This window comes from Scyliorhinus torazame, chromosome 12, assembly GCF_047496885.1.
Source record: "Scyliorhinus torazame isolate Kashiwa2021f chromosome 12, sScyTor2.1, whole genome shotgun sequence".
NCBI lineage: Eukaryota > Metazoa > Chordata > Chondrichthyes > Carcharhiniformes > Scyliorhinidae > Scyliorhinus > Scyliorhinus torazame.
Genome location: NC_092718.1, coordinates 58,187,224 through 58,209,732, shown reverse-complemented (window position 1 = coordinate 58,209,732; position 22,509 = coordinate 58,187,224). Strand labels below are relative to the sequence as shown.

General features: G+C 41.5%; 1 protein-coding gene across 3 annotated transcripts in view; it reads right to left on the bottom strand.

Annotated features, from left to right (window-relative positions):
• Nucleotides 1-462: 462 nt before the first annotated feature.
• The window catches only part of efl1 (elongation factor like GTPase 1), a 450,668-nt gene continuing 428,621 nt past the window's right edge, over nt 463-22,509 (bottom strand). For all 3 annotated transcript variants that reach the window (XM_072468746.1, XM_072468749.1, XM_072468748.1), the window contains exon 20: nt 463-2,385. In XM_072468746.1, coding sequence (XP_072324847.1) covers nt 2,197-2,385 — 189 coding nt within the window. In that variant the 3' untranslated portion in view covers nt 463-2,196. The remainder of the gene's footprint in view (nt 2,386-22,509) is intronic.

Here is a 22,509-nt window from a genome sequence, read left to right as displayed (position 1 = left end):
GAATTTTTAATGCAAAAAAGTGAGATAAAAATGTGGTAACAGGAAGTAACGTTTTGTAGACAGGAAATATATACGGATGTAAGATTTTTAGAAGATATTTTGATGCATTGTGATTGATGTAAAAAATAACTTTATCAATGTAGCATTTCACAAAAGATAAGCCAAGTCACTCTGTTTAACCCCTCATTCACAGCCAATTTTTTGTTTTGATTTGCAAGTATTTGGATTTCAAAAAATGCATCAGTACTATTTTTCTTCGGTTTTCACCTCCTTCTCCTCCTCCTTTTCCCCATGTTGGAGACCCATTCATTGCCAAGAGGGCAAGAAACCGGAATCAAGCTGGCTGACATTGGGTGCATGTAACTGTTAAGCTGGTTGTCTCTTGCCCAATTATTGATTGAGGGACATGCAAAAGCCCCTTTACACAAAACGATGGCCGTAAAAATGTGACCTTAAGCAGCATTTCACTTTAGAGAATCAATGTTTAATCAGATTTCACAATACAGGGAGAACTGAAACAGCTTTCTGCATCACAAATTATTGATCAGAGCTAATGTTACATGTCTGTTAATGGATACCAGGCCTGAGATCATTACAGAAAATGCTGGAAATGTTCAGAAGACCTGGCAGCATCTGTGGAGGGAAAAGGCGCCAATGTTTCAGGTAAATTCCGATTTTAAAAAGTCATCAACCTGTTTCTTTTTCTATAGATGCTGCCAGCTGGACCAGCTGAGTGTTTCTAGCATTTATGTTTTAATTTGATTTCCAGAATGTGCAGTAATTTGCTTTTGCGTTGAGGCAACCACAGTCTGCATTTAATTCAAATAATTGACAACTCAATTTTTTAGCACTGCATTCCTAATTTGCTGTTATCTGCCTTGCTCAATTTGGATAATTCTACCAGTTTTTGTGCAAAATCGCTCACTATCAGCAGTAGATTATACAACTGTCATGTGATGTTAAACAAAGGAAGTGGGGCAGCACGGTGGCGCAGTGGGTTAGCCCTGCTGCCTCACAGCGCCGAGGTTCAAGGTTCGATCCTGGCTCTGGGTCACTGTCTGTGTGGAGTTTGCACATTTTCCCTGTGTTTGCGTGGGTTTCGCCCCCACAACCGATAAGATGTGCAGGGTAGGTGGATTGGCCACGCTAAATTGCCCCTTAATTGGAAAAACTGAATTGGGTACTCTAAATTCATTTAAAAAAAATAAATAAATAAAGGAAGTGAAATCTTAAACCAATCAGGGCGCTCGTAAAAGGTTATAATTTTCATCATGTGCTTTGGGCTAAGGCAGAAAAATGTGACCAAAGAATCTTAGATTTGAACCTAATACATACAAAGCTGGAGTAAGTATGTATAATAATTCATTCCTTTCAAGGCTACTTTTCATATTCCCCTCCACTCACTATAAGCAAAATCAGTGATGGCACTAATAAGAATTAAAAATAAACACAATTAGATTACGATATTTACAGCAGGTAGACCCACCCATAAGGCCTTAAGGGGGTTAAAATTTTCTTGGAAATAACTAAATCTGTTGCAGCAATCAGAGTGATGCACTGCTATGCTCAAGAGCACATCAGCATCATCACAGTTTAACCTTTACTGACACCTCTAATATAGACCAATAGTGGTAGTGTGGCTAAACCACCTGTTCCATTTCTTCCTATCATATCGTTTTGAAATGCGCATTCATTAGTATTAATTTTAACTTGGTAAGACTGGACCACAGGAGGACTTTAGTAAGTGAAACATTCTTAAAATTTCAACCTTGATTGTCCGATTCAGAATTAGGGGTGCCTTTTTCCGCTTGCAACTCTTAGGCTCGTTGGAAGGAATTCAAAACAGGCCAGATCAATCTATAAACTGCAGAGGGTGCCACACAAATGCCTGAGTTCAGTTGCCGCAGCAGTTTCAGTTTCAAGTAACTGTGGCGTGTTTTCATTCATTAAGAAGTCTTATCACATAAATATCATATTTTAGTCTGTCTTTAACTTTGGCTGATGGCATTTTGTACTCAACCTGTACAGGGAATTAGAATACATAAGTTTTGATTTGAGTTTGAAGGTAATCATATTAAAGTAACATACTAATATTTCCTGCAAACTCAATTATGCAAGTTTTCAATGTCATCTTCAATTTTTGACTATTCTCCACACATGAACAAACATAGTTGAATAGTTTGTATTCTGAAGCAATTATTTATTTTTGCTGAGTGTTCTCTGCTTTTCAGCATGCTCGACAATCTTCTCTTCCACATACAGCCCTTTCCGTCTGCGCACAATATTCATGTACTTGTGTGCCTGGTTTACTGTATCAGCCTTCTCTCCAAAATGCAAGTACTCTTCTTCTGTTGTGGGAACCCAGTAGGGATCACTGGGCATTACCTGCATCACAAAAGGAACAGCAACCGTTACAATGCAGTTGAACCTAACCACTAAAAAGAATTCTGGGCTGGGGTACGGGGAAAAATACAGCTACGCACAGAAGAACAAAATTTTGTTTATTTAATCAAAATATTTCAGATCAGCATGTCCTTCTCCAATAATTCACTGTATAATCATCAGATGACCAGAATGGTAAGTATATAAAAGTAGAGCGATTTTTGAGCCATTAAGAGCCAAATACGAGTGTTGCAGAATGAAATACCTTCCACCCATGGGACACAGGCAGGGAAAAGATGGGCAGGGAAAATGGGCGGCATGGTAGCAGTGGTTAGTACTGCTGCTTCACAGCGCCAGGTCCCAGGTTTGATTCCCACTTGGTCACCGTCTGTGCAGAGTCTGCACGTTTTCCCTGTGTCTACGTGGGTTTCCTCTGGGTGCTCTGGTTTCCTCCCACAAGTCCCGAAAGACATACTTGTTAGGTGAATTGGATATTCTGAATTCGCCCTGTGTGTACCCGAACAGATGCCGGAGTGCGGCGACGGGGGGATTTTCACAGTAACTTCATTGCAGTGTTAAAATAAGCCTACTTGTGACAATAATAAAGATTATTATTAAAAGATGCAAAACTCCTCGTCTTCAACTACAAACTTTAATTCCAAATTCAGAGCAGTACACAGTACTGTGGATTAGTCTTGCTAAAATTGACCCTTGTGTCCAAAGATGTGCAGGTTAGGGTGGGATTGTGGGTTATGGGGATGGGGTGGGGGAGTGGACCTAGATAAGGTGCTCTTTCAGACGGCAGGTGCAGACTTGATGGGCCAAATGGCCTCCTTCTGCACTCCAGGGATTCTATGGATATCTGAAATTCTTAATTTCTCACACAAACTATCTTTGTGTCACCTCTGGGTAAACTGTCAATTTAATGATAAATCCTACTGGTCAAAGGAGTGGGGCTATGATGTTGAAGACATGTCCCTGACCTGCAGCTCCCTTCAAACGGGTTTCCTTGCTGGCTAAACTCACTTTAACCAGCTCAGAGGGGGGAGACTTTTATCCCAGCAGATCGCTGGATTCAGACTCTAGGCTTACAATTGCTGTCATTTGCAATACTTCAGCTGCTGGTGTCATATTCTAATCAGGTTCCATTCCCCTATCAACCCTATACTAGTTGAACTACATTGCGTCCTGGTCAAGCAATGTCTTGAGGGAAATAGATCTTTGGAAAGTAGAAGACAGGTTTAGATAAAGGATCTGGATCGGCGCAGGCTGGGAGGGCCGAAGGGCCTGTTCCTGTGCTGTAATTTCCTTTGTTTACCTGTTTGACCAAGCTTTTGTTCACCTGAACTAATATCTGCTAATGGGGCTTGGAGTCGTACTCTTGGACATTCCATTGAATTATAGGTTCCATTAGTTGTTGCTGTGTTGAGCTTCCTCCTAACTTCAGAACATAAACTTATAAGTTAGAGAAACTTACAGGTGATTAGCTCATCCGCTTATTTCATGATCATAGGAGGTAACTTAACAACACAGATTATTTTCTTGCAAGCTTCCTATGCATATAAGTGTCAGATAATATTTTGGGATATCAGTAAGATGAGATGGCAAAGTTTTCATAATGAATCTCGCAAAGCTTTTACTTGTGTATCTCACATTATTAGTGCTACAACTTTTGGTAAACTGTATTCATGTTTTACCCATCATTTGTATTGCAAATAATGAAACTGAATAATATAAATAATTCAAATGCAGGGACTGTCTCTTGATAACCTTGTCATTCAGCTATCAGCTACCTGCTAAGTGGGAAGAGGCAATTTTTGTTACACAGTTCATTAGGCTGTGCTGCGAAGAGCAGGAATTTGGGTCAAGGCCAGCCAGTCTCTCAACTGAGCTGGGTAATTGGAGAACGACTGAATGACAAAGTGCTTCCCCTCAATACAGTAGGGAGAGAAGAGTCAGTGTGGAGATGTTACAGGCTATCCCCATGCACTTCCTCGCTCCAGACAGAATTGGCAAACGCCTGGGAGCAGGTCTGCCAGCTAATCAATAGACCGGGGGTCAAGTATTGAAGCTCTGGACCTCACAAATAATTGGAATGTACCAAGCTCAAGAAATATAAAATATTCTAGGGCACATTTTCCAAGGGCCAATCCTTTTTTACGAAACAAGCAACAAGAATTGGGAAAACAGCAAGTGAAGACCTCTTGCAAGTTCCCCCAGTCTGTGCAGAATTCAGTCCTTTGGTTGTTGCATGTAAAGTTGTGCCAAAGCGAAGCTGCAATACTCAAATTAATTTAAACAAAGCATATGTAATTTTCTATTGGTTCTGGATGGGATTGCACCATGTGCTCTGATTGCCTGTCTGCAGTGGTTAATTAGGAAGCGTGGAAAAAGCTCTTAAAAGGCCAGGCATATTTTTTCTGCAACTTCAGTTCAATATTCTAATTTTCTAGCACCCTTTTTATTGGTGGCTTTTGTTCTTCTTATAATCACGGTCCTTTTTTGTCATTTTGTTTCAATAGGTTCTGTTTCGAAAGATATTCATTGAACATCCAGCAGGGATTCTGAACAGGGGGTTCACCCCCATCTAAGGTATGCAAGTCTTGAAACTATGCTGTGGAATAACCGATTAATGCATTTTGTCTGAAATTTGTCTTTTTTTTAAAGCGGAGTATTAACTCATTTAAAATAAATGCAGTCCCATCAAAATGTCCATCGAATATGATACTCTTTAGTACTTATCATTCTCCAGTGTGATTTACAGCCGCTGGGCGGATAGAGGTTACATTCCTAAACACCATTTCTATTCAGTCAATAGCTTGAAATTTTTCAAACAATGGGCGAGATTCTCTGGCCACCTTGTGGGAGACGGCCCGTCGTTGGATATTCTGGTCCCACCGCTGTCAATGGGATTTCCCATTGAATCCACTCTACGCTGTTGGGAAACCTGTGACGGGGGGTAGACCAGAAGATGTCGCCCAATATTATTTAAGCACAAAACTTAACGCCAACAACAACATTTGGAGGACTAATTGATTAAATGTGAGAGACTGATTTAATAACAGATATTGACCGTGACCCTATATCCTTCAGCACGAGTTTTGCAGAAGATAATTCAGTCGATTTATGCAATCAGGGATCATCAACTCCATCACACCATTCTCCTTATATCATCAGTGCTCATTGTTTGGAAGAAAAGACATGGGAAAGCATTTGTTATGATTAATTCTAATCCTTTTAAAACTGATTATTTTTTTAAAAAGGGGTACCAACAGTGAAACTCTCTTTCCAGAACCCAATAATAAAGATGATTGATAGATTTATAACCTGGGTTTCAACCAGCTAGTGGTAAATACTATGATCATATTAGTATGTAGGTCGCCGGCACAGAAACTAAGCAGTGCGGACTAATTGGAAAGTAGAACCACAGCTTGCTTTAAAATTTCTTGAAATACAAGCCATTCAGGCCATCAGGTCCACAATACTGCTTTTTTCCACATAAGCCATCCTACTCGATCTCACACTTTGGCTTCCTCACGGAACACCAAGGCAAAATTTTCAGCAACTGTCCAATTGTCTTTCAAAGAAAATCATGGACTCTGCTTCAATGACAGCTTACAACAGGGAATGACACATTCCAATCACCTTGGTGCAAATAGTTTTTTTCTAACTTCAACATAATTTTTAAATTTGAATGTCTTGTTATTGGCTGACTGATCAATGGAACCACACCATCCCTTTAAAGCCTTCATTAATAAGAAGGTAGGGAAGGAGTTCCCACTTGTGGACAAATGCAAAACGCATAATGCATAAATATAAGATAGTTACTAATATATTGGGATTCAGCAGAAATGATTTTGCAGCGTAGAGCGGTTGAGGTGAATAGGATCACAGAATCAAGATGTATTGAAGGGGGAGTTAAATGAGGAAGAAAGGAATAGCAGGATATTCCAGACGGTTAGATGAAGTAAGATGAGAAGAACACAGGGAAGAGCATAAATTCCAGCTTAAAGCCGTTGGGCCAAATGGCCTGTTTTAGTGCAGTGAACTTCTATGTAACAATCAGACCATTCTTTGACTAGCTCAGTCCCTGTGAAAATAAAACTCATAAATCCTCCTTTTCTCTTCACAACTGTAGCCCATCAGTGCTGGGAACATTCAGTGTTTATTACAGAACGGTCCCTAATTGCACTGCCAAGGATGAGAAATATACTCCAGAATTTACTGGGAATATCGACATTTCTCAGATATAAAATAAATATTTTAACTGTTTGGGAGTAAAAAGCACTACTTTAGCTGAGCTTTACAAAGTTAGACATTAGCTGCTTTGTTCACTAAACCCTTTGATAGAAGTATCCGTTCAACAACTAAGAAACCACACTGACAGGAAATCTTGATGACTTCTGTAGAACATAAAGGCAGCTTTTGCAGGAGTCAATTATGACAAGATTACTTTTTTTTATTAACTTTAGCCTTCAAGCCACTGGACTGGAATGCCACTTAGGATTTATGATGCTAATAGCATGACCCAACACTCATGCAACAGTCAAAAATCATAATTACTGCACCAGCACAGGCAAGCCCTTACACCTGGTTGGGAATCTAAGCTAGTGAGATGTCTAATTTAAAGAACACAGATGGCAGTGAAACCAACGGCAAGATTCACTGTAAAACAAAACCCTTTTCTGCCTCTGAGAACTCAGGGCAGTGCCGGAGGGGCATATGTCACCGTACATCTGCTTCTGTTTAGCAGTACAGAATTTGTGAAAGCATAGCAAGACTGAAAAAAAAATGCATTTATCCTGCCAGTCAAGGGCCCTGCTCTCCAAGATGAATTAGTTCCATGCGATGGTTCAGCTGTTGTTTTTGCCTCTCTTAATTTCTCCTTTCCTGAAGGTACTGGTGCCGACAATCCCCAGTATCACGTTTGTGTGGCCCATTCTTTACGAGAGAGAGGGGTTTAAGGGTTGGGCAACAATTCAGCTATGGGAGTCATCAAGACCCAACAAACCTTGCTTTTAGTCATGGTCCATAAAAGCACAATTTCTAGCAGAGAGTTCAATAGGCAGTGGCCAATATTAGGAAACTAGTTGATAGCCCCATATGCCTGCCTTGTTATTGATGGTCAATCGTATTCCTTCTGCTGCTTTGGTTGAGGTTATCTAACAGATCATAAACTAGAAATCAAAACTTTAGGCCTTCGCGTTCATGTGGCTCAGTCCTGCACTGCGTGATGGATTTAACTAGGTTTATTGTTTAAATAAGATTTGGTCCTCAGTCCTCACATAGATTTATTTCAAGAATGCAAACAAAATTCATTTATGATGAAATTATCCAGCCTTATTACTTTTCCACAATTGAGTTACATTCACAATGAAGTTTATTTCATTCACTCTGTGACGAGGAATCACTCATCATTCTCAGCATGCTTTCATTTTGTGATGACCAATATTATTTTGAAAAACGTTTATCCAGTTTTGGGCAGCACGGTAGCATGGTGGTTAGCACAATTGCTTCACAGCTCCAGGGTCCCAGGTTCAATTCCGGCTTGGGTCACTGTCTGTGTGGAGTCTGCACATCCTCCCTGTGTGTGCGTGGGTTTCCTCCGGGTGCTCCGGTTTCCTCCCACAGCCCAAAGATGTGCAGGTTAGGTGGATTGGCCATGATAAATTGCCCTTAGTGTCCAAAATTGCCCTTAGTGTTGGGTGGGGTTACTGGATTATGGGGATAGGGTGGAGGTGTTGATCTTGGGTCGGGTGCTCTTTCCAAGAGCCGGTGCAGACTCGATGGGCCAAATGGCCTCCTTCTGCACTGTAAATTCTATGATAATCTATTTCAGCACTTTTGGTCCCTGTGTTTTAAGCCATTCTTGTAGAGGAGTCCTCACTCATGTGTATGGACAGTATTTTCAATTGCCTTGATATTGAGATAAATTATCACATCATGCCTCAGATAATGAACATATTACTAAACCTACAAACTTGTTCTTTTCTTTGATAGAATAATTCCCTGCTCGGCTTTGTTTTAGAGTAAATAAAAATCTTACACCTGTACGTATTTCCTATCTACAAAGTTCCTGTCATTATATTGTCACAGTTTTGTGTCAACTTCTTTGATTATATATTTCTGCTTCTACACTGCATGTCTGCAAAAACTTGTCACACTAGGTCAGCCAGTGGTGCACTGGTTAGCACTGCCACCTCACGGCGCCAAAGACCCGGGTTCAATCTCGGCCTCGGGTCACTGTCAGTGTGGAGTTTGCACATTCTCCCCATGTGTACGTTGGTCTCACCTCCACAACCCAAAGATGTGCAAGGTAGGTAGATTGGCCACGCTAGATTGCCTCTTAATTGGAAAAAATATAATTGGGTACTCTAAATTTAAAAAAATTAATAAATAAACTTGTCACACTGCAATTGTAGCTTCCTGCCAATGGGGGCAGAGCAGCTCCTCAGTTTTGCATCTCCAACTCCTTAATCTGTAGTGCAGAACCAGCTTTACTTCCCATACTGAGATTGATTTGATAACCATAAATTATTATACAAAATAAGGACACAATCGATGATTTTAAACCCAGGCCCTAAAACTCTTTACACCTGATGGTTACATTTTCAATTCCAAAAACAACTAGTCAAACTTGGCTTTGTCTTTGGATAGTATATCTAATGCAATTAAAACAAACCTGCTTATTTCAAATCAGCCGATAATTCAATATTTTAAGGACCAAATTCCTACTTTGCTTTGCGATTATGTTGCTGAATTCAAATGATTGGATATTCCATATTTTTATTATACAATATTTTCTAAATTATTGTAGATTGTAGTAAAAAGTAACAATTTACAGCTGCTGTGCTAAACCATAATCAGTTTTATCTTCCCTGAAAAAAGCAAATTAACCTCAACTTAATCACTTTGGATGTCCCCGTCTTCAAAAGCTCAAGATTACAAAGGTTCGGCACAACATCGTGGGCCGAAGGGCCTGTTCTGTGCTGTATTTTCTATGTTCTATATGTTCTATTTATTACTGTATGCAACATACCTTAAGGCCCAAATTTTAGGAAAGCTACAGTTGCATCTTATCAGTTAAAATTTGAGTAAGCAGTCCCTCAACAATTAAATTCTACCTCTGTTATAGCCACCGACTGCCGAATCACATTTATTTCTACTGCAGATTAAATATTCATCATCAGGTTGTGGTTTTGCTGCCAAGGTTGGCATTTATTGTCCTTCCCCAACAGTTAAATGCAACTGAATGTCTTACTAGGCCACTTTAGAGAAGTTATATCGTTAGTGTGAACAAGAGCCATATATAGACCAGATTGGATAAGGATGAGAGATTATTTCCCAAAAAAATTAATGAACCATTTGGATCTTTACAACAATCTGACAACTGCATCAGCACTTTTAGCAACTCTCTATTTCCGTATTAATTTTTAAATCAAAATCCTAAATTACTATGGCGAGATTTGAACATATGCACACTGAAATATTTAGTCCAAGCATCTGGATGAAATGAAAAATGAAAATCGCTTATTGTCACAAGTAGGCTTCAAATGAAGTTACTATGAAAAGCCCCTAGTTGCCACATTCCGGCGCCTGTTCTGGGAGGCTGGTACGGGAATTGAACCCTGCTGCTGGCCTGCCTTGGTCTGCTTTAAAAGCCAGCTCTTTAGCCCTGTGCTTAACCAGCCCCTGGGACGAGTAAGCTGCAACATAACCACTTCACTACCATAAAATAATAAAAGTGTTTAATAGCATGGATAGTGAAGGAACCTCTCCTCTGTTTGAGAAGTCACTAACAGGAGGTCTATCACTAAAAGATTGGGCAGTGAGGTTAGGACTACCACTATTATTTCTAACTGCAAAAGAAGTGATCATTCAAATTCAAATAATGAAATCCAGAATGGCAAGTCAAGCTTTGCAAGTGGGTTCACGTGCATCTGAGGCACAGCTGACTCACTGATTTACAATGTGCTGTGCCACGCGACATTCTGAAACGTGCACCATTGCTTCCAGGACAGGTTGAAGTTTGAAAGTTCTCTTCTGACGATGGTGATCAGATGTTTGTCTGGGACATTATATCAGAAGTCATTCCAGTGTTGAATGAGGATTGAATGTGACCACTTGTGACAGTATTAGCGGCATCCTATTTTGTTTGGGGGGTATATAGGTGCCATAGTGGGCACTATTGAATGGGTGTTCATTTTAATGTTCCAGTTAGAATACTAATTGCAGAGTGAAGCTAACAATCTGGAGATGTACGTTGTAACACCCCACCCACCCCAGATTAGGGATGTACAATATTCAACAGCTGAGTATATCAGGCCGTGGGTGGAGTGGCGTAGTCCTGTTGGGCCGAATGACCCGTGTGCATGCAGTAAAATTCAATCTTGACTGGGTGCTTGAAGTTGAACTCATCAAGACCTTGTTACGCTCATCAGTTTTCAGATGAGGAAAATTCTTGGTTTTACCTTTTCTAGGTGACGTTTAAAATTCAAATTTCTGACCAAAATTATACTCACGCACTTGGGATAGGGCTCCATTGTACTTCATTAACAGCTAAAGACGACATTATGTGGTCTCTTGATGGCTTTGTTATGATATAGAGTTTTAGAGATGTTGGGTTGGAGTTTTCAGTTTCGATTCATGCCTTTGTTACAAATTTAATTCATAGAATTTACAGTGCAGAAGGAGGCCATTCGGCCCATCGAGTCTGCACCGGCTCTTGGAAAGAGCACCCCTACCCAAGGTCAACACCTCCACCCTATCCCCATAACCCAGCAACCCCACCCGACACTAAGGGCAATTTTGGATACTAAGGGCAATTTATCATGGCCAATCCACCTAACCTGCACATCTTTGGACTGTGGGAGGAAACCGGAGCACCCGGAGGAAACCCACGCACACACGGGGAGGATGTGCAGACTCCGCACAGACAGTGACCCAAGCCGGAATCGAACCTGGGACCCTGGAGCTGTGAAGCAATTGCGTTATCCATAATGCTACCGTGTTACCTCCAGACTTAACTACTCCCATCCAGTCCTGGCTGGTCTCCCACATTCTACCCTCTGTAACTGGAGGTCATCCAAACTCCACTGCTCATGTCTTAGCTCACTCCAAATCCCAGTCACTTATCACCTCTGTGCTCAGTGACCTACATTGGGTCCCAGACAAGTAACAATTAATTTTAAAATTTGTATCCGTGTGACAAAACTCCTCCATGACCTCACCCCTCTCTATCAATGCAATCTCCTCCAGCCCACAACCCTCCGAGATATTGTTAATCCTCTTAATTCCGGTTTCTTGAGCATCCGAATTTTAAACGCTCCACCATTGGTGGCCCTACCTTCAGCTGCCATGGCACTAAACTCTGGATTTCACTCACTGCACCTCTCTTTCTTCTAAGACGCTTCTTGAAACGCACCTCTTTTACCAAACTTTTAGCCATCCTTATACCAATATATGTAGTTCAGCACTATATTTTGTTTTATAATGTTCCTGTGAAGTACCTTGGAATATTTTATGACATTAAAGGTGCAATATAAAAAGAATTTGTTGTTTAATGTGTTTGCCATTATCTTTAGGAGAGTAGAAATGACAAATATTACTACACAAAGCTTTTGCAGCACACAAACCTTGTCACAGGGATTGGAAAGATTGGGGAGCATGACATCTTAAAGTGAAATCTGGATAAATATTTGAAACAGATATTGGGCTATAGCGAAGAGTGTAGGACAGTGGGATTAGTTTTGGATTGCCAGCACAGAGCCGCTGGACAATATGGGCGAATAGCCTCCTTCGGTGCTTTCAAATCCAATGCTTCAAATACAACTGCACTCCAAACACTTATTTCTTTTAACATCATGATATTGCTTTTTGCAAGTATGATATTTCTGCACTAAGTTTAACAAAGTTCATTAATGTTGATGTACCATTTCCACAGTGTTTCATTTATTTATCAGCTAATTTGCAGTCATTTCTTAATCATTTAGAATGCAAAATATATTTTGTATATAAGTTTGCAAAATAGCATGGATTCCTCTATTTTCCATTTCAAGGACAGTGCAATTACTGCAAGATTTGAGTGAACTACATTTATAAGAGCTCTTATTCATTCCCACATTAGAAATAAAAATAAAGTCAGGAGATAACAGCAGCTCCAGCAATGTCTGAAAAGAAACAGACAAGATAACATTTCAGATTTTCCCCTTGTTAGATATGCCGTGCATTTTCAGCATTTTGCTGTTAGTTTCAGTAGTTCCAGCTCCATCTGCCTCAAGGACGTATTTAGTTCACAAAAAATGAGACAGGCTATACTGCTGAGTCTGAACATGAAGCTGAGCAAGGTTAGTAATTTAGTAAAACCCGAGCTGCCCTCAAATTCATTGTTTTTAACGCTGACCTCAGTGAAAATTGCAGAACTCACTTTACACTGTAATAAGAAGCCAGCCAGTGATGTCCATATGTTCGAAAAACTATTTTGTGCGATCGAGTTTTTCAAGGAAAAGCCATTATTCAAGAGATTGAGTTACATGAAATACAATGTCACATCTTTTCTTAGCATTCATTACCGGCAGAGAATTTATGGTTGCTTTAATTCAAGATTGTGAGAAAACACCAAATCTGACAAGAAAATAATGCAAAATACTGTGTGCCCTGTTGATTTTTTTAAGAAAACAAACATTTGACTCTGAAGTTACATGGTAGGTAGGACACAGCACAGGAACACTGAAACATCTTTCAAAATTCTGTTCTTCGCTATTTTAGCAGAGATATTTCTGAAGCAGCATGAATAAGGGATTTCTAACAAAAGTGTCAAAGTGTTTATGTGTTACTGTCCTAGGGTGCTGGCTTCCACTTCTACAAGGTGTTATTGTGTGGAACTGGGAAGCAAATGCGTCATCAGCGATGTCTGCACAAGACATGCAAGCTGCTGGAGGGGAAAATGTGGCTTCCAGGTCACGTTAACTGTCTTGAGCTAATCTGCTGATCTGTGTGTTGTCAGAATAAATCTGTTACTTCTAAAAATAATGCAGTGACTTTTCTGGGACAAATTATGTCATCTTAGTAATATTCTTAAGAAAATATAAACTCAAACCCCGAATGGTTCAGTGGGTAAATTACATTGTTTGACACTGAACCACACTGATCAGAAAGACCCAAGGTTTGATCTAGGCTGAGTTAGTTGGCCTCAGCTGACAGTAGAAGCAGCGACCAATTTCAATCGTCCCTGACCTAGAGAGATGAAACAGCCACTAGACAGGCTTCCCCTTCTGCTTGTACAGAAAGCTGCTTTAATTGCCAGTATGGTGAATGCTGAGTGTGCATTAAAGCCTAGAAAATATTCATTGATACTCTCTCTTTCAACCCAGCACTGTGCTCCTTCACCTCACCATTAATCCTGACATCTCCTTCACCTCCCCATAGACTAAGTCCTTGTGCCCTCCTTCCTCTCCTTTAATTCTCATTTTATTTTCCCCATGCCTCAGACGATTTTGACATCCTCCTCCCTCCCATCAGTCTTTTTTGAACTCTCCTTCCACCCACCACGTTAATTCTACCACTCTGCTGAGGTGAGAGGAGAATCTGGAGTAGCACACAGGGAAAACAGAGAAGTTGGAAGCCGTTTTTTGGAGCTAGAGGGGAGAAACCAGATGCAGCACCGTGGGGCGGGGGAATAAAGTGTGAGCAATAACTGGGTGAGGGAGGGAGGACCTGTAGTCATTAACAAAAGAACTGGGGAGACACCGAGTATCAGGTTTTTCTGTGGCTGGATTTAGAATGCTAGTTAGAACTGGGGAGGAGAGTGCTAGTATTGGCTGGGAAGATGGGCAGGGAATGGGCAGGGAATGTGCAGGGGAAGGAAAATATAGAATTCAATGTTTGCTGCTTATGGACCACCTGTCCAATCCAGAGTCAATAGGGTCAGGTTCAAATGGTCCATATTGGATGAAACAATTAAAAAGACAATAATTAATAGCTTTTTCTACCATTTACGGGTTATTTGATACTATTGGGAAAAAGATTAAATTATTGAAAAAAGTAATTCATTCCCAAATGGCGTAAAATTAAAACCAAACCAATTCCCTGTATAAATTTAAAACTGTGATCCTCATTTTCATTTTAGATTCTATAATGCAACATATTGCATCAAATAAAATACCAGCATTTTCTATGTGCCCATGGCATCAACACCCATATCCCTCTTCTTGGACTGGCTATGTGCTTTTTCCAATATCAATTAAAATTTCTAAAAATAATTTTATTATCTTTTTCAAAATGTTTTACAAAATTTACATTACACATTTAACTAACATTCAAACAATCCCTCCCTCAACCCGAAAACAATTAATCAACTAACTAACTACTCCCCCTTTAGCTGCTAACCGACGATAATTCCTTGAGTGAGATATGTAGGGGTGACATCTCATGAAACCCCTCCTCATTACCTCTTAAACTAAATTTAACTTTCTCTCGGCTTAGAAACTCCATCAAGTCTCTCAGCCATGCTGATGCAGAGGGTGGAGAAACTGACTTCCAACCCAATAGGATCCGTCTCCTTGCCACTAGCGAGGCAAAGGCTAGAACATCTGCCCCTGTGCCTGTTTGGAGCTCTGTAAAATTTCACACCACAGCCCTTCATCCAAAGTCTCCCTCAATTCTTCCTCCCATTTGGCCTTCGCCCTATCCAGGGATTCTGATCCTGCTGCCATTATTTTCCTATTATAGCCGAAGTAACCCCCCCCCCCCCTTCTATCCTCAACACCATCAATGCCTGTTCTAGCAAAGAAAGTGGCAAATTAAAGTTTTCCATCAATTAAAATTTGACATGCCTAACCTAAACTGTAACCTTGTGCCCTACAGTAATTTTAATACTGGTAAGACTTGGCTCAGTGATAAACATTCTTACCACTAAATCAGGTTGAGGGCCCACTCCAGAGATTTAAGCATATAATCTAGGATGACATGCCACTGCAGTACTAAGGGAGAGCTGCACTGTTTTTCAGATGAGGCATTACACTGGAGGGCTTGTCAAACCACTCAGATGGACGCAATAGACTCCACACCATTTCAAGAATGACAGAGGCTCTTGGTGTTTGATCAATATCCATTCCTCAACTAGCATCGCTAAATCAGGTTATCTGGTCAATATCACGTTGCTGTTTCCAATGGAAATTGCGTGCATCATTGTTTTCTTTTGTTACTACAGAGGCTGCATTTGAAAAAGTAATTCATTGGCAGTGAAGCACTTTGGGATGTCCTGAGGTTTATAGAAACAGCACTGTATAAATGCATGCTCATTCTTTCTCATTCCTTATTAAAATTATAGGTTTATATTTAGGTTTGTCTCTTGTATTTAGTTGCCATGGCCCTTCAGTATCCTTTGAGCTGTACCCCAGTATAAATCACAGGGTGGGGGTGGAGAAGATACAGGGATGGGGTACGGGGGTGATACAGGGGATGTGAGTAAGTGGAGAACAAAAGGGGATTAAAGGGAGGCAGCAAGTGCAGCAGATTCTCAGTTATCATTAAAGGCAAAGATAAAAATATTTAAAAGCTGTATCTGCTTGAGTTTGAATGAACATAAATCAGGGTAAGTTCAGTGCTCCCATAGTGGGCCACACTTGAAGCTGGAATGGGTTGATGTATGGGCTGCAACATTTCAGTTCCAATTCTGCGACCATGCTCCATTTTGAGTGTGGGATCGCTGAATTTATCCAAGTGAAAATAGATGGGCTTTACAACAAAACAGATGCTCAAATATGCTGATCCATCCACTTAATGAAAACCATATGTTAAAGTTTTACAGCAGATCAAAGTTGAAGTTGCCCTCTTTGTAGGTCTACAGAGTTCCACTTTTGAGAATTTAAAAAATGTATATATGAACCCCTTTCTGAACATTATCCCAAGTTTTAAACTTCCTTGCAGTTTTTACATTTTCAACACCAATGAGAAGAGCTGCATTAAAAATGCTCCATGTTTCATTACAAACATCCGTGACACAAGAATAACATGTATGTAACAGAATCTCATGAGAATTACTCTATGATACTGTATCTAATTTTAGGGAGTAATGATTGTTTGCAGATCTGAAACTATGAATAAGTACGTAACTAGCCAGGAATTAACAGGAATATTGATTCATTACATACATTCACAAAAATGCACCCATAAAAGTATAAATACAAATGTACATGCCTAAGCATGCACACGTGTAAATATACTAAAAATATGCTGGAGCTGAAATATAAATGGTGGAATTCAGGTTGGTAAACAGCATTAAAGAGAAAAGAGAGGTTATAACTTGTCAGGCATGCGTCAAGAATGTAAAATGTATACCAGAATAAGGAAGTTGCACAGCTAGCTCAAAAAATAAACTTGCAGGGTTACAGGGACATTGTGGGGGAAAGGCACTGACTGGATTGTTTCGCAAAGACTCAATGGGCTGAATGGCCTACCCTCCCCGCTGTGGGTTCCCCAGCAGTGGTGCGGGTGCGCTAATGAAAACGCTGTAGACTTTGGTGGGACCAAAACATCCTGCCGGCAGCCAATGGCAAACCGCCTCCACCACCGGAAAAAATGTTGCGGGGGGAAAGAGAGGGAATTTTAGCCTCAATGACTTCTCTTTATAGTCAGGTGCTGCAAGACCTGACTGCTTTAATTCCAATTGGGACAAAGTTCCAGAAGACTGAGGCGGGCCTTTTAAACAATCCAACCCAGTCTTTGGTAGCTCATGGCCTGTCTTCACTCTGTTTCTGGCAGCAGTGGCCTGACCCAGCATGCACCCTTCCCCTTAGAATGAAAATCTGGCCATTCAGGTCTTATTATTTGAGGCGCGTAAGCCGAGCTCAGAATTTTCTTGATTCTGCCAACTCTGGAATCGAAAATCTGGGTCATTGTCCGGAATTCTGTGCCTGTGTTTGCCGGTGAGATCTCGCGGCCCAATTGTCCCTGCCCCACCATTGACGTAACAAAGTTCCAGAGCTTATTTAAGTAGATAACATTTAATTATAGGGCTTCCCCGGCGTATTGTTCCCTCGCTTTGGGATCTCCTCGCCGACTTGAGATTTAGAACAATTTTTAAAAACAGGAACCTGGCAAAGGAAACCCACTGGAGGCACGCAGTTACGTTCAGCCCGAGGGGGAGGGGGGGGGGGGGGCGGAGAGAGTGCTGTACCCTGGTATGGCCAGGGGACCCCTTCTGGGGTGCTCCATGGAAGGGGGGGGGGGCGGGAAGAGGCCGTTCCGCATGTGAATGGAGGGGGGGGTTTGCCCATCTGTGTGTAATGGGGGCAGGGCTTCCTCTTAAACAAAGGGCGTCCAGGTCTGGCTAGGCAGCTGGTTCGTGTTGCAGAGCAAGGACAGCAGCGTGGGTTTAATTCCCATATCAGCTGAGGTTATTCATGAAGGTCCTGCCTTCTCAACCTTGCCCCTCACCTAAGGTGTGGTGATCCTCAGGTTAAATCACCACCAGTCAGCTCTGCACCTCAAAGGGGAAATCAGCCCAAAGTCATACTGGACTATGACCACTTTACCTTATATTAATCCAAACTGATCTCAGAAGTCTTTCTGATATTGGTGATCATTTTCTTTTGTACTGCCAGGCCTCTTCATCATTAAAAAAAAGTGGCGGGAGGCCGGCAAATCCCGTCCAATATCTTAATTAGTTTAGCGAAAGAATATAATAGTATCAATTGTAGAAGTACTTTGCTGGTTTGGAAATATGGATCCACAACCCAAAGGCAGCAACAGAAGCAACCGACAACTGCTCAACTTGTCAAAAAGAATAAACATAAATAAAAACCTGAAATAAAACAAAAACATGCTGGAAACGCATAGCAAGTCGGTCAGCATCTGGGAAGTAAAAAGACAGGCAAATAGAAAATACTGGGAATATTCAGGTCAGCTAGCAACTGTGAAATGAACATTTAATGTGCATATTATTCTGATAAAGAGTCCACAGCAACCTGTTTCTTTATATCCTCCAGATGCTACCCAACCTTTTGAGTATTTCCATTGTTTCCTTTTTTACTTCTGAATTCTAGATTTTCCTTTTTATTTTAAAACTTGATTACCCATGTAAATAACTCAATGAAATATGCTTTCTTCTAGTTGAAGGGTGAGATCTTGCGGTCCCATTAGCTGCGTGCAAATCCTGTTATGGCTGCTAAATCACGCGAGAGGGCCAAAACAGGATTTGTGCCGCCCCACACCGGTGTTGTGATCAGGTTCATGGCCAGAATAAATTTTAATATAATTAAACGGCTTTATGTCGTGGAGTCTGCCCATGAAGTATCACCCACCCCCCCGGCAGCATGAAGCCACGCCTGCACGATGACTACTGATTTTCAAGATCGAAAACCAGCCGTGATGGCCATGCCAAGGATGGAGAGGAGCCTGGAAGCCCTACGGGTTGAGGGTCAAATGGATACTTGAAGGGGGAAGTGCCAAGGGGGTTCTGGCATGGTGGCAGCGTTCCCCTTCTGTGTCGTGTGGGAGGAGAGGTGAGAGTCCTGATGACAGTGCAGGGGAAGATTGCCCCCCTGATACCTCCGAGGTGGGGGGATCGCTCTAATGCTTGTGGGGGTGATCCTATGTGTCCATGGGGAGGGGGTGCTTTAAAGATGGCGCCTTGATCTCCGTGGAGCCGGATCTATCAGGCCCCGCTCCACCGTAAACTACGCTCCCAGATTCTGTGCACTAAGCGCCAGAAAATATGGTCTAAGAATTCAGCTGTGTTTCTGGTGAGAAATACGCCATTTTCAGTCAGAGCCTGACACTGATAAATTTTGGGAATATTCTGACGAGGAATGAATTGCTGCAGTCTAATTTTTATCAGCAACTTATGCACAATCTTTCGCAGGAGGCAACACCCACACCAATTAGAAATAAATAGTTTATTTTATTAAAAGTTTCTTAAAGGGCCAGATTTTAACTAATTCAAAATGCATTCACTTCAGAGAAGTAAAATTGGGACCTTACTTTCCAAGGGGCATGTGATGAATTCATTCTTTCTCTCAAAATTCACACTTATCTATGTGAAGTTCATGTTCCAAATACGCATTCATTCCGCATGTTTATTAATTTCTTCCTTTACTTTGTCGCCATCCTTAACCTACATCAACCACAAAACGTGAAATTGAACTTCCAGCCCCAAGTACAAATAGTTGATGTAAATGCTGAGTAGTGGTCTGAGTACTGATCCCTGTGCAACACTTCTTCTCACATTCTGCCAGTCTGAATAAGTACCCTTAAGTCCTGATCGCTGCTTTTATTTTGTTGCCTGTTTGCTATCCATTGTGCTCCTTGCTCCTCCATTCCACATGTTCTGACCTTTGTCATGAGTCTACTCTGCAGTACTTTATTGAACACCTTTTGGAAATACAAATTTATTAAGTCCTGCATTACCCACAGCTATTTCTTCTGCTACTTCTTTAAAGATTACAATATGATCGATCAAGCATGGTCTTCCCTATTGAAATCTGCGCTGACAACCTTATAATTTAGTTTCAGCTTCTATGTGCTTTTTTATTACATCTTTAAGTAAGAATTCCATTATCTTTCCTACAGTTGATGTTAAGCTAATTGGTCTACAGTTCCCTGGACTTGCTGCATATCCATCTTGAATACAGCAATCAAATTGCTGTCTGCTGGACATCTGGCACTATTCATCTTTCTAATGCATATGAAATGGCGCCTCTGCCACCTCTCCTCGAACTTTTTTTATGATGCATGGATGCAATCCATTCAGGCCAGGCGTTTTATCCTTTAGACGTTTAATTAGTTTATCAATCCCTCTTTCCATCAAACTAGTTTCCTGGGTAAATAACCAGACAAAGTAATTATTCACTATTTCTAGCAAACAGATAAAATCTGTACATGCAGAATGTTATATCTGCCCAATGTAGACCGTATACTCCCTCCCCATAGGGACACGTACCCATTTTTCTAAATATAAAAAGTATAAGCACAGGTTAGCAGAGCTGATATTTAAGGATCTCCAAGTGTCCTGAGGGGATGCTCAAGTTTAACCATTGTCCTGATAATCGCCCTGGTGTTTGACAAGCTTGGATCATCCTTCCCATTGGGAAACACTTTTGTGAATATTTTGGAGCTCATATAGGAAAAAAGCCCACAGTAAATCCACAGAACTGATTTGCAATCAACCTAAACTTAAGAGGCTGCAGAAAAATTGCTTTCTTTGGGTCACACAGTCAGAACTGCCAACACGATATTTAGCTACAGACAGTAGAAATAGCCAGGGGGTTATGAAAGGTGCAGTAGGGCTGGTTGGGAGTTTTAAATGTCATTGCTGCACAGTGAATACGGCTATGACTTCAAGGAGGCGCTTGCTTAGGCAGTGATGCCTGCAATAGGTAATGAGTAATCAGAAAGCTTTACAAGGCAATGCAACAAAATGGGACAAGCAGTGATATCATTCAGATTAAATATTAAAAACATTATCCCTCAAATATGCTGAGCTCAGGAATGTGTCATCACCACCATCTTCAAGAAAGGAGACAAAGGGGACTGTAGGAAATACCGAAGAATCTCCCTACTCTCCATCGCCGGGAAGATCATCGCCCGAATCCTTGCGAGCTGCCTTATCCCAGTCTTTGAAGAAATCCTTCCAAAAAGCCAGTGTGGCTTCCGACCAAACCCTGGAACAGTGGAAATAATTTTCTCTGCTCGGCAACTTCAAGAGAAATGCTAGGAGCAACATCAAACACTCTACACTGCATGGCCTTCATCAATCTGACCAAGGCTCATGACTCAGTCAATTGGGGAGTGCTATGGAAGATCCTGTCAAAGACCGGCTGTCCAGAGAAATTCATCAACATCCCCCGACTCCACCACAACAACATGTCGGTGACAGTCCTCACTGATGGAAAATAAGACAGAAACCTTTGAGGTCAGGATTGGGAGTCAAGCAGGAATATGTCATCACCCCTACCCTTTTCTCCATCTTCACTGCCACCATACTTCACCTTGTCACTACCAGTGGAATGGACATAGTCGGCAGGATGGACGGAGAACATTTCAACCTCAACCAGTTAAAATCCAAGAAGAAAACAACACTGCCATCACTGGTGGAACATAAGTATGCAGATGACATCGCCATTCTCCACTCTCTCAGAATAGAAGCTCCAAGTCATGCTCGACACCTTCGCGGAAGCTTCGGTCTCAGCCTCAACCTCAAGAAGACTCAAATCCTTTACCAACCCGCCCCAGGGCAAGATCCGGTCTCTACCTCCATCAAGATCAACAGAGAAACCCATTTCCCATACCTGGGAACCAACTCTCCCCTAAGGCTGACATCCATATGGAGATCCAACATCATATCTAATCCGCAAGCGCCTCCTTCAGACGCCCAAGGAAGAGAGTCTGTGATGACCGTGACATTCGTGCTGACACCAAGATCCTCGTGTACAAGGCAGTTGTCCTCGCATACGGCTGAGAAACTTGGACTACGTAAAGACACCACCCCAAGGTACTGGAGAGGTATCATCAAAGCTGATCAAGATGGATTTGCTGCATCAGCTAGGACGACAGGCATACTAACATCAGTGTCCTTGAAGGAGCCAAGAGCACAGCATCCGAGGCCATGATCATCAGAAACCAACTCCACTGGCTGGCAGCCATGTGCTTAGGATGTCAGAGTCCTGTCTGCCAAGCAAATCTTCTTTGCCCAGTTCAAGGAAGTCTCCCAAACAAGAGGTGGACAACGAACAAAAGAAACGCTTCAAAGACGCCCTGAAGGCTTACCTCAAGAAATGCAACACCAATGTCAATGCTTAGGACACCTTCACTCAGCAGACACCTACATGGAGGAACCTCCTGATTGAAGGAACACAATTCTTCGAGGACACCCAAAGCAAGGAGGAGGTCCGGATAAGGAGCCTGGAGAAAGGAATATCAGCAATCTAGAGGCCAAGGACTGATCCCACCTCCCGGAAATACATGGCAAGTGTGCGATCAGAGATGCGGCTCCAGGATCATGCAGGAACCCACAGAACCCATGATCAGTAATGCAGACTTTCTTAGGTGGACAATCATACTCATTAGCGAATGATCTCGGAAGAAGAAGGAAAAATCGTCCTGCTGCTTGACAAGCTTGGATCATCC